The 12983-nt window shown below is 43.3% G+C and overlaps 1 protein-coding gene across 5 annotated transcripts in view; it reads right to left on the bottom strand.

Moving 5' to 3' along the window:
* LOC118364750 (breast cancer type 1 susceptibility protein homolog) overlaps nt 1-12983 on the bottom strand; it is a 49813-nt gene that overhangs the window by 34837 nt on the left and 1993 nt on the right. For all 5 annotated transcript variants that reach the window (XM_035746464.2, XM_035746451.2, XM_035746471.2 and 2 more), the window contains exons 2-12: nt 10317-10418; nt 10037-10090; nt 9773-9853; nt 9425-9513; nt 9268-9304; nt 8978-9099; nt 5770-8724; nt 5590-5663; nt 2805-2964; nt 2512-2581; nt 393-520 (exon numbers count right to left, since the gene is read on the bottom strand). In XM_035746464.2, coding sequence (XP_035602357.1) covers nt 393-520; nt 2512-2581; nt 2805-2964; nt 5590-5663; nt 5770-8724; nt 8978-9099; nt 9268-9304; nt 9425-9513; nt 9773-9853; nt 10037-10090; nt 10317-10399 — 3853 coding nt within the window. In that variant the 5' untranslated portion in view covers nt 10400-10418. The remainder of the gene's footprint in view (nt 1-392; nt 521-2511; nt 2582-2804; nt 2965-5589; nt 5664-5769; nt 8725-8977; nt 9100-9267; nt 9305-9424; nt 9514-9772; nt 9854-10036; nt 10091-10316; nt 10419-12983) is intronic.

Raw genomic sequence — 12983 nt, 5'->3', positions numbered from 1 at the left:
CTATTTGGCGTGTCAAATAACACGTTATATAGGTATGCACGTCAGCTTTGACATTGGTTTTGCACATCGGCGTTAAACTTGATACTTTCACCAATATATCATGTATCCCTAAAGATAAGCATTTCGCTGCACCTGCGATAAAATCTACAAAACTGTGTACGCGACAAATAAACTTTGATTTGATGCAAGTTCATGGCAACACACAAACACTCTCAGATTAAAACAGAGAGGGGTATTCTCTATACTACTATGGCGTTTGACTCTGTATTTTCTCACCTCCTCAAAACTCATTGGGAACATTTTGGGGGGACGGGGGACCTCAGACCTCCAAAACTATTTTTGATCTTATTAGTTCAATGCCATTGTAGTAGCCACTGGATCCGTGGACTTACCTCCAGTCCCTCCAGGTCCCTCATGTTTAGTGCGGCAGGGCGTGGTGGGGGTGGGCCCAAGGCCCTCACAGTCTCCAAGACCAGGGGGAGGTGAGGCTGCATTTCCCCCAATGTTTTGGGCACCTTCCCTAGGGGAGAAGAAGAGAGAACCTCAGACTATGTGGAACGTTTTTGGGAAATAGCAGCCACGGCAAAGAACCACAAGGAAGAGACATTGACAGATATACATTTAATTAATACAATTGTGGTTGACAGTTATGACTAAAAGGTTCAACCTTGTGAATAAAAATGTAATATAACCTAGTGAAGAAAGATTCAATTGCTTCTCTTGTTCTCGGTTTGGTGAATCAAAAAATATGCAAGAGAAACTTACTCAGGGACATTTTGATCAGGATAAGGTAATGCAGCAACTTGACAGAACTTCTGTATTTTAATGACCAGTGGCTGGATGAGAGGTCCCAGGTAAAAGACGTTCAAAACGTCATTGCAACCCATTCCTTACAATTTCACCAATGTCTCCAGACATGCACAGTAAAATAGAGGCCAGCAAAACTTGTCTCATATGATCCCAAGCTCTCCTCTTTTTCCCCCTCGTCCTTCTTTTAGGGCCGGCCCTAGTCTTTTAGTGAAGTGAAATGAGATTTGGTTAAGGAGGCCCCCAACCTGCGGGAAAAACATTTTAGTGGCCCCCCTCTTGTACGATCTAAAGTAAATGTGCTGCAATTCTACACATTTTGCCATGGGGAGTAGAGTAAATGTTTCCGTTTTAAAGCAAGCTTTATGCAATTCTACAAATTTTGCCAGGAGCGGAGAGAAGGTTAGAAATTTTATAACAAATTTCCTGCAATTCTACTCATTTTGCCAAGACTTATGCCAAGTTAATGATATCGGAGTTAGAGTGACTAACAAATCAATAGGAGCCCCCTGGAGGTCAGGGCCCCTGGGCACATGCCTGGTCAGGATGTGGCCATGATTACTGCAAGTTTAAATAGCTGGCTAGACTAACTTGGCAATCTAAAAATTGCTAGCTGACATGGCACATTGAGTGACTGTCATAAGAGAAAAACTGCTGATACAAAACTATGTTTTGAGTAAGTGAGACCCTGACTAAGTTCCGCAAAAAATTTTTTTTATTGAGACTGGGGCCCCCTAGCGGCCGGGGGCCCTAAGCGATTGCTTATGTTGCTTATGCCTGGAGCCGGCCCTGCTCTCTCCCTCCCCCAGAGAACAGCACTTAGAACCCTGGAGATGAGTAAGGAGGGAGAGATAGGGAGATGCAGTCAAGCGTGAGAGATAAATTACCGTAGCAACCCAAGTTTCCCTCTAAGTGCTCCAAATGACAAATAAGATGCAGCCGCTAATTACTTTTTGATTCTCCGCAGCATAAGCAGATTCCAGCTTCATTAGGGACATTATCCGCCTGTCCTCCGAGATGCATCACCCTCTATCCAAAAAACTGCACCAGGCAGACGCTGAGCTAGCTAAATCAAAGATACTAGCTAACACGAGCTAACTTTCTTGGACTTTCCCCTTAGTCACAGGTTGAGGGAAAGAGCAATTACATGGTAAACACTTAAAATTATTGGTATGTTGAGGATGAAATTCGTGCCCTGAAAATGGCTTTGAAGCTGATCTTGGGCCCCACTCTGGTTGAAATGAGCATATACTGCCCGAAGGTTGCAGCCAGCGATACCCACCCCCCTCCATAAGTCGCGCCTCAATAAGTCGCAGATTCAGATAACCTGCTGTTGTGGTGATGGCTCATAAGTAAGCAGCTGGCAATAAGTGCTCCCATCTCATGCTGTGAATAAAAAGTGAACTTATCATCTAAGTGCGATTTCCTACATTCTAAACTCGGTGGGGGACGACCCTGTTTTCTGTTGCACTGAGTTCAATTAAAAACGCCCAAATTAGGATTTTCCTAATTGCACAGCCTTAATTTGTGCTACTTTTCGATAACATTTATATTTTTCAATAGCTCACACATATTTTATGACGTAGTAAACAAAACCTAATCAACAGCACCAGGTTATCAAAGTGATTGTGTAGTGAAGTGTTCATAATTTCATGAAGTCTGTTGTTAATGTGTGGTACCTTGTTAACCTCTGGCTTTGCTCACCTGCTGGCAGATCTCCTCCTGGTGCCCTGGCCACACGGCAGGGTCACCTGGAGATCAAGGCCTGAGGAGACTAAACAAACAAAACCAACAGATTCAGGTCAGCTGCCATTCGAAAGCAGACAGCTTTCAAACAATACTGTCAACCAGTCCCTGCTCATATTTCTTAAAAAAGGTATACTGAACTGAAACCATCCCCTATTCTACACGACAGACAATTCCGTCTTCTGTACAATACATTTCTATCTGATCGGTCGGTTATGTTGCACCCTCCTGAACAAAGCCCAGTTCTGTACCTGTGGACCTGTCTGGTTGAAGCAGCACTGGGGGATATGGGGCCCCGGGGTAGACTTTGGCCCCAGTGGGCTCCTCCTCCTCCTTCTCCTGGAGCGCTTCAGACACCAACGCCATCATTCTCTCCAGCCTCCGCAGCTCCTCCTGCATCGCAACCTTTTGCTGAAGGAGAGAAAGGGAGAGCAAGAGAGAGACACATAACTATTAGATGAGCGAAGCAGAATGAGAAAATATATACAGCAATTGAAAGGGAGAAAATGTCTGATAAAATTGGTGGAGCGCCTGCTTAGTGTGTATTTGCGTACATACACTACATGACAAAAAAGTATGGGGACACCTGCTCGTCGAACATCTCATTCCAAAATCATGGGCATTAATATGGAGTTGGTCCCCTTGTGCTGCTATAACAGCCTCCACTCTTCTGGGAAGGCTTTACACTATACGTTGGAACATTGCTGCAGGGACTTGCTTCCATTCAGCCACAAGAGCATTAGTGAGGTCGAGCACTGATGTTGGGCGATTAGGCCTGGCTCATGGTCGCATTCCAATTCATCCCAGAGGTGTTCGATGAGGTTGAGGTCCTGGGTCTGTGCATGTCAGTCAAGTTCTTCCACACCGACAAACCATTTCTGTATGGTCCTCGCTTTGTGCACTGGGGCATTGTCATGTTGAAACAGAAAAGGGGCTTCCCCAAACTGTTGCCACATAATTGGAAGCACAGAATCGTGTAGAATGTCATTGTATGCTGTAGCATTAAGGCTTCCCTTCACTGGAACTAAGGGGCCTAGCCAAAACCATGAAAAACAGCCCCAGACCATTTTTCCTCCTACACAAAACTTTACAGTTTGCACTATGCAGTCAGGCAGGTAGCATTCTGCTGGCATCTGCCAAACCCAGATTTGTCCGTTGGACTGCCAGATGGTGAAGAGTGATTGATCACTCCAGAGAACGCGTTTCAACTGCTCCAGAGTCCAATGGTGACGAACTTTACACCACACCAGCCGACGCTTGGCATGGTGCATGATGATCTTAGGCTTGTGTGCAGCTGCTCAGCCATGGAAACCCAATTCATGAAGCTCCCGACGAACCGTTATTGTGCTGACGTTGCTTCCAGAGGAAGTTTGGAACTCTGTAGTGAGTGTTGCAACCAAGGAAAGACGATTTTTACGTGCTCGCACTCGTCTGTGAGCTTGTATGGCCTACCACTTTGTGGCTGAGCCGTTGTTGCTCTTAGGCATTTACACTTCACAATAACAGCACTTACAGTTGACCGGCGCAGCTCTAACAGGGCAGAAATTTGACGAACTGACTTGTTGGAAAGGTGGCATCCTATGACGGTGCCATGTTGCAAAAGTCACTGAGCTCTTCAGTAAGGCCATTCTACTGCCAAGGTTTGTCTATTGAGATTCTATTGCGGTGTGCTTGATTTTATACACTTGTCAGCAACGGGTGTGGCTGAAATAACAAAATCCACTCATTTCAAGGGGTGTCCACATACTTCTGTATATATAGTGTGTGTGTGAGAAAATTCTACAATAGAAAACATCCAACTAGGAGAGGATGGCGCTAGGCATGTCATTCGACTGGTGGTGACAGAACCAAACATTAAAGATGGATTTTCTGCCATGCAGCATTGCTGGAGTTGGCAGCGGAAACCTGCTTGAAGCGCTAAACACTTCATCAAAAAGAGGTAGAGAGAGAAGGATGGAGAGGAGGAAGACAGAATGAGACAGACCAAGAGGTTAAAAAAAAGCAAGGGAGAACACACACACACACAGATGGAGATAAATAAACAGAGAGAGAAAGTTGGGGTGTAGTCATTTGTCTGAGGGGAAGACCAAGGGTTCAACGGTTCAGGGCAGATATGAAAGACACCCAGCCCCAAAAGGCTTGCAGCCATGCCCCTTAGATGTGTCAGGGCTTTGGCTAACCTCATTACTCACTGGCCATACAGACCCAGAATGACTACTGGTGAGTTAATCCTCTATGGAGGCCAAGAGGTGTGATGTACGAGATTATTTTCTATCGGAGTAACATATACTGTAGGTAGTCAGCATGTAAAAAAAAAAAAGAAAATCGCCAAAGACATGCGCACAGGCAAGTGTGCATTGGACGCTCGTAGTCACAGACACACACTTGTCAGAGAGACCCAATCCTCAAATGGCTGTACAGCTGTGAATAAACTCCATTCCGCTGCCTAAAACCACATAAACCAAACTCTCAATCAAATACAGCAGACAAAGTAGGAGTGCATGAAGATGGATGGGGCAGAAAACGAGAATCATCTCCTTGGTCGCATTTCCTCAAACTTAAATTAAATGCAATTTAGAAAGATGCTGAGGGGGACATTCTTTACGCATCCATGTAGTCTGTCTTCCAAGCACTGACAAGCTTGGTGGAAAAAAAATAAATAAATGCAATGTCTGCCATCTATTGGTCATGGCGTGCCAATGCAGCACAAAGCATCCACTACTGGAAACTACTGCTGCTTGTGATATAGAGGGTCATATTTACATTTGAAAATCATAGCTACATATGTACCAAAGATGGGTGTGACATGTGTTGAGTATTAAATTAGCTGGAAAATATTGGAAAAAATGCAGAGGAAACATTTATGCTTAGCTGAGATTTAGATATATTTTTTAAAAATCTATATCACTACCCAGTGTCAGATTTACACACACTTCCTTTTATTAAAAAATAAACCAAAGTCAGTTATAACTTGGTTCTTAATGTCTACCGTCTAGTAATATATGAAATAACAGGGCGGAGTATAAATATCCTTACCTGAGTGGCAATACACTCGCTTGAAAATTGTGATGATTCCTGTGTCAGGCCAGTGTCACCTGCCATTCCTTCAGCTGAAAGATCAGAAACAATTGACAATGCATTTGCGCATTTCATGTTTCAGTCTCAGTTCAATCACAGGTAATAGCACTAATATAATAAGGCCTAAAATTCTCTCACCTTCTTCTGGTGTACCAAACAGATCCACAGATGCCTGGCTGGTGGTGACCCATTCGGGACTGGGGCACATGGGAGGACTGCTCGCTCGCTGCCCATCTTCAGCTGCATCACCAGCATCCCTGTAGCTTCCTTGTTCCCTGGCATGGTCTTTGAGCAATGTGACTGATTCCTCCTCCTCCTCAGCGGTTGGTGGACAAGTCGAAGGTCTGAAAATTTGCGCAAGGGAAGGCAGTTCCTCTTCCTCCCCACTGCAGTTGGACTCCGAGGAAGACTCCAGTCTCTGAGCCTTCCTCCGCTTTAGGGTGCTCTTGATGGGAGAGTGCAAGCTGACCACACCACATCTTTTAGTCCTCTGCACCTCTTGGATAACTACTGATTGGATAATTGGAAGGAGGCCATCTGGAGTCAAGGAGGACTCTGTATTCGCCATGTTTCCAGTCATGTTCTCTGAACACGTTTTGTTTAACTCCACTGCCGTCTCTGATCCAACACTGTGGCTACTCTCCAGTTCTGTTGGACTTTTACTCATGCTGCCCTCCACTTTGTATGGCTGCTGACTTTTAGGGACTCTAAGTTGCTTTGAAGCTACAGGTGTCGGATCTGGTAGATCTTCCTTAGAGGCGCCAAAAGCTGGAAAGAGCAGACCAGAACCCACAGCTTGGTGGGAAGATTCCATTTGGCTTTTTGTGACTTTGTTAGGACTGAGGGCACTGTTTGAGCTGTTGCCAGAAAGCCTGGACAGAATCTGTTTCTGGGTCTTCCCACTGGTATCAGGGTTCAAAGAATCCACTAAATCCTGAGGTGGTCTGGTAAGAATGGATTTTCTGAGCCTTTTACGATTCCTCTGCGCCTTTTCTTGTGAAATATTGCTGAGGGAACTTGAAGGTGGGCTCAAATCACTAGAGCAAGAATTTTCGAATATTGTCCCTTTCTCAAATTCCTGTTGGACTGTGGGACACTCCGTTGTCCTTGAAAATCCCTGCCCATTTCCTGCTTCCATATCTGTGCCAACATGTTTGTTCTCTTGAGTCTTTGTAAGAGTTGTAATCTCCTTGTTGGACCAGAAGGAACTCCTCTTGATATTTGGACTACCAAGGTGGAACGACTTCCTTTTGGTGGCTTTGAAGCTCTTCAGCAGTTGCTCAGTGTCCAGCTCACTGTCATTCCGGACATCCTCATCCAGATCAATGCATTTGGCCTGGCTGGCTGACGTCTCTTGTGGTACATTTGATCTCAAGTCATCTAATGGTTTGATAACCGTATTACTTTGGTTTACACTCTCAGGCACGGCACATGAGACACTTGCCTCAGGGGTACTAATTGAACTTGGTACCATAGTCACTGAACAAGCAACATCAGCGTGACAAGGACTTCCTGTACTTGGGACTTCGACAATAGACTCCTCAACTTGGTTCACTTTCTGTGACTCAATCATTTCACACAATATTTTCTCGCTAGAGTCCAAGCTCTCGATACCTCCCATTTCTTCATCTAAAACACATCCGTTTTTCCTGACAGCCTTTTCTGTATTTTGGTTCTGCAAACACGCCACATTATCCCTGTCGGTGTCAGCTTTCGCCTCCTTTGATTGCTGCATCTCGTTGCAGTCTAAATCAAGAACGACAACCTTTGTGGATGTTGCAGTGCCGATCTTACTCCCTTGTACTTCCTCTGTGAAAAGCTGAAGCCTCCGACTCCTCCTGGTTCTCCTCATGATTGGGCTTCCTGGATCCTCACTGCTAGGGTAACTCTCAATCTGAACCTCGGTCTGGCCTGACGGTCTGCTCTTAGGCATCTTAGAGTCACTTCCACCCTCTCCGACACCCACAAGGACTAAGGATTTGGTTGCCTTGCTCTTCTCCACCTTGATGTTTTCCCCTTTTTTCTTGGCAGGCTTTTTTTGCTCATTATTCTCCGACTTTACTTTCCCTTGTAAATCCCCGTCAACGTCCTGCCACCTACCGTGCATCTTTTTATTTGACTTCCTCCCAGGTTCCCGTAGTGGCACATCAAACACAGGACTGTCCTCTACATCTTCATTCTCTTTGTTGTCACCTTCCGGCAACTCTTCTCCTTGCTTGTCAGAGCTATTAGAATTCAGCTCCCCAGTCAGGTCAATCAACTTATCTTCTTCAGTATCTTTTGGGTGTTCATTGGGAGAATCCTCTTGTGGTTCTGTCATCTCTGGTTGGTCATCCATAACACTCTCTTCATTCTCCTCAGATCTTGGTCTCTTGACAAAGTCAGCAGGTGTCAGTTTATTTCTCATCCTCCTTTTGGCAATCTTCTTCAGAATCTGGAGTTCCTCAGCTGGACAGGGTGGTGGAGGGTCTGTGATCACTATATTCTGTGGTGAAAAACTGCGGTTCCCTCTTCGATCCCGTTTGTAAACAGCCCCAAATACTAGCTCCTCAAGACATTTGCCACGCTCTTCTCTCTTTGGACTCTGGTCCTTATTTATGAGGTTATCCTCTAAGGGTGAGGAGGGGGAACAACTTCCTGCCAAAGAAACTGAGTCATAAGAGCCCTCTGTGTTTTTCTCCTTCTCAGAGTTTACTTCCGTTGAGGAATTATTCATGAGCCACTCAGAGACTTTCTCTAGACTTTTCTTCTGATTCTGGTCAATCATTTCGGTCAAGGACTCCCTTTTGTTATTCCTCGTGGATCGTCTGACAGGTTGGTTTCTGACCTTTTCAGGACAGCATGGTGGATCTTGAGGATGAGTGGTTATCTTTTTTCCAAGCTTTTGAGGTCGTGAAGGAGCTCTTTCAACAACCTCAGGTATTTCTGCCTCTAATGCTGGCTTCTGTTTTTCTGTGGTGGAGGTAGCTTTAGAGTCACCGGTATGCTTTTCAGTGGCTGGAGGTATGTCACCTAGGCTGCTGTCAAACCCCTCGTCCGAAATGACAGGGCAAGAATCTTCAAGACCCATGAGCGTTGCAAAGCCATCCTTGGCTGAGGAGAGAGGCATGGAGGTGACTAACACAAGACTCATAATAATCATATGCTCAAATAATCATGTGAAAAGCATGCTTTAAAAAAAAAAGACATTCTAAGACTTTCAGTAATTTCAATGAATGAAATATACCCTATTATTTTGAATGACTTATTCTTATTAATCTACTAATACAGCTGTCCATCAATAATGCTATTAAGAAATAGTTACAGGAAAATTGACAACACAACATACCCAAATGAAATCTCTCACCTGCTATAGTTGACGAGCAGGACATTGAAAACTCATGATCCTCGTCATCAGCACGGTCACTAGCCCACACGTCATCAGATGAGACATCATGGCCGTTTTTCTTCTGCACAGTCTCTGTGACACTGTTTAGAAGAGAAAGGAAAAGGAAGATGGAAGGAAATGTTTAAATACTAATTCATTTCAAAAATATGCAGGAGTGACAATAGACAGAAAAATACTTATTGTAAGTAAATGTACCACATCTTTATTGAAACTAGCTCCATAATTGTTTTCGGTGGTACTGTTCTTACCTCATATGTCTCCTCACCTGGGACATTCCAGTGAAGTCTGAAAAAAAATATGTTACAGTCAAACTAAGTCACCATTATCAAAATTCTAGCACATCTCAAACATGACTTATAGTATAGTAACATGTTTTGGTGATAGAAGCTAAACGATGTGGCTCACAGTTTGTGCAGGTGTCATGTTCATAGGCCTGGACCATATTCTGCAATCCCTCGGCCAATTTCTGGAACCCAGGGCTCTCCTGCAAACTCCTGCACACAGACAACAGCGCCAAATAACACAATTGCCCCAACTGTAAATCACACGTAGTCACTAGTTACCAGAAAACAAAGTAAACAGGCTTACACCCAGAGTCTGATTCATTAAGGCAGAATAATTCAAAACATTGTGATCTTTTGAGAAGTACAGCACAGTACAATTTTCATTTGAAAGCATATCTCTGACACATTTACTCTCATAATGAACACAATTCTGGGGAAGGGGTATTCCTCTACAGTCAATATGGCATACCTTTTTGTGATCTTTGTCTTACAAACTGGACAGTTGGCCTCCTTTCTCCTACTGCTGTCCAAAAGCTTCATTATACAAAACCTAATTCATGGAGAGAGCAACAACTGTGAGTGATTGTACAACGTAAAAACAATGCCAGGTTAGTGGGAGATGTCAATGCGTAACACTGTCATTGAAAATAAACGTTAAAATCACCTACACTACATAATGAACCAGCAATAAAGTTCATTTGGACCACAGCAAAGAAAGTGAAAGCTTACTTACTTGCAAAACTGGTGGTCACACTTAGTAGACACAGGTGTGCTCATCAATTCCAAACTACATGGAACAGAGAGCATAGAGCAGAAGAACAAACTATGAACAGGATCATAATTGCCTACTTCCTGCTGCTTATCAGACAACAATTGATTTCAACATAAAGTAGAAACAGCCTGCATACTAAACAACAGTAAACTACCAGCAAAAGTATATGTAACATCAACACACCTTACACAATACAGTAATCTTCTACAGATGGCCAACGTTATTCTGCTGTCACACTCACCATATTGGACACTGCAAGATCTCACAGATGACAGAGATCCCCTGTCTGACATCTTCAGCCTTCGGGGACATCATGGTGTTCATTTTCTCATGTGCAGCACAACTGTAGCCAAGTAATGGGTGATTTCATTAGTTTCTGACAATATAAATAATTGGAGCTTTTCTTAGCAAGTTGATTTCCTAGCCATCTATGTTCCCACTAGCTGCAATTAGCATCACTAGTGTATTTAGTACACTAGCCTTGCTCCGTTATTGTAAAGGGTTGCACAAAAGCAGTCCGTAGGAAGTCAGACGTTAAATTCAATTTCAAGTTAGTGTGCCGGTGGGCAAAATTAAAGTCCTGTATGTGGACCAAAAAGGAATAATTTGGAAGGGGACTTTTTGACATTAGGTAAGCAGAGAGGAAGTGGGTCTACAACAGACCCACATTTAGAGAGTCTGTTGAATAATACGTTCCTTAGATATTTTGTCTCAAATTCCCCCATCATATTGGGAATCATATGGATTCCCGCTGACTGTTTTTGTGCAACCCAATTGGGAGCAACGCTAACGTATGTAAATACACTCACGTTGCTAAAAGCAGCTACGGCCTGACGAATTTCATTATGCCATCTTCATCGGAATCTTGCCCCACTACTGTAGTAATCACTACAATTGTGTGGGTTTTTTTTTACTTGATATTTTTTGTATGTTTTAGTATTTTCTTGTTAATAATACCTGTGTTCTCTTTTGTATGATGTAACAATGTAAATTGTGGATTTGTATTTTGAATAATAAATGAAGAAAATATAAAATCTTGCCCTACTACTGAACTGACACAAGTAGCAAAGATTTTTTATAACTAAACCAAGATAGACCACAGCCCGTCGTTGCAAATTACAACAAATGAGTCATAGTGGGCAGAAAAAGCAAGGAATTCGGCAGAGCCAAGCACGAGCTAGCGAGATCCTATTGGCGCGTTCTAGCAAAATGTGCATTTTTCTGTTTGGCAATGTGTAGTCTGATGTGCGCGTGTGCAATAACTCCATTCAACTTTGCACTCCGAAACAAATACTTTTTTATATACTTTGGTAAAGTCTAAAAAACGTTGTCCACTCTGTTCAGAACTGATTCTAGTTTTGGGAACAGAAAACTGAATTGAGGCCAAATGTTTCATGAAATAGAAAATTAGCAGAATGTTGGCCAAAATGCATCTCCTCCCACTACCGGCCACTGGACTTCCTCTTAGTATCATATTGGTAGTGAGTGGAAACGCAAAGCAAGTGCTTCACATTTATACATCCGGTGAAATATCGGTCTCATCTGTGCATGTAATATTTGTAACTCAATAGGAGAGCCTGTATTTTGTCTGAGATCAAGCTAGCTTGCAGAGCAGCTACCTAGCTAAAATATAGGCTAAAGATACCACTGTAGCTAGCGACCTCCACTTAATTATTATCACAACAAAAAACATCATTGCCATCAAACTTAAAACGGGAGGCAACAGTCATAATAGACTTGTCTTAAAACTCATGTGCATTATTTAACATTATTACTAAAATAGTACTCACTTACATGAATGAGTAATTGTTTACACGTTGCTAGCTATTCCATAAAGTCACTGAAAACCACATATTTCCTATTTTTCTGTGGTTTAGTCACTCTGGCTGGACTGAAGAAAACGCAAATTCAAAGAATGCCGCGTCCGTCTCGCAACGGACCATTCAACCGCAAGGGGTGAATTGTGATTCCTCTCAGTTGTGGACGTCCAAATTTAAATTAGTATCTATTTATTTCACCTTTATTTAACCAGGTAGGCAAGTTGAGAACAAGTTCTCATTTACAATTGCGACCTGGCCAAGATAAAGCAAAGCAGTTCGACACCAACAACAACACAGAGTTACACATGGAGTAAAACAAACATACTGTCAATGATACAGTAGAAAAATGAGTCTATATACAATGTGAGCAAATGAGGTGAGATAAGGGAGGTAAAGGCAAAAAAGGCCATGGTGGCAAAGTAAATACAATATAGCAAGTTTTTTTTTTTTTTTAAATAAACACTGGAATGGTAGATTTGCAGTGGAAGAATGTGCAAAATAGAGATAGAAATAATGGTGGTGCAAAGGAGCAAAATAAATAAATAAATACAGTAGGGGGCGAGGTAGTTGTTTGGGCTAAATTATAGATGGGCTATGTACAGGTGCAGTAATCTGTGAGCTGTTCTGACAGATGGTGCTTAAAGCTAGTGAGGGGGATAAGTGTTTCCAGTTTCAGAGATTTTTGCAGTTCGTTCCAGTCATTGGCAGCAGAGAACTGGAAGGCGAGGCGGCCAGAGTAAGAATTGGTTTTGGGGGTGACCAGCGAGGTGAGATAAGGGAGGACTTTACCTAGCAGGGTCTTGTAGATGACCTGGAGCCAGTGGGTTTGTCGACGAGAGCGACATCATTGATGTATAGAGAGAAGAGAGTCAGTCCAAGTATTGAACCCTGTGGCACCCCATAGAGACTGCCAGAGGCCCAGATAACAGGCCCTCCGAATTGACACACTGAACTCTATCAGAGAAATAGTTGGTGAACCAGGCGAGGCAATCATTTGAGAAACCAAGGCTATCGATGCCGATGAGGATGTGGTGATTGACAGAGTCGAAAGCCTTGGCCAGGTCAATGAATACGGCTGCACAGTATTG

This window comes from Oncorhynchus keta, chromosome 3 (genome assembly GCF_023373465.1).
Source record: "Oncorhynchus keta strain PuntledgeMale-10-30-2019 chromosome 3, Oket_V2, whole genome shotgun sequence".
Taxonomy (NCBI): Eukaryota; Metazoa; Chordata; class Actinopteri; order Salmoniformes; family Salmonidae; genus Oncorhynchus; species Oncorhynchus keta.
This window is presented reverse-complemented; position numbering and strand designations above follow the sequence as displayed.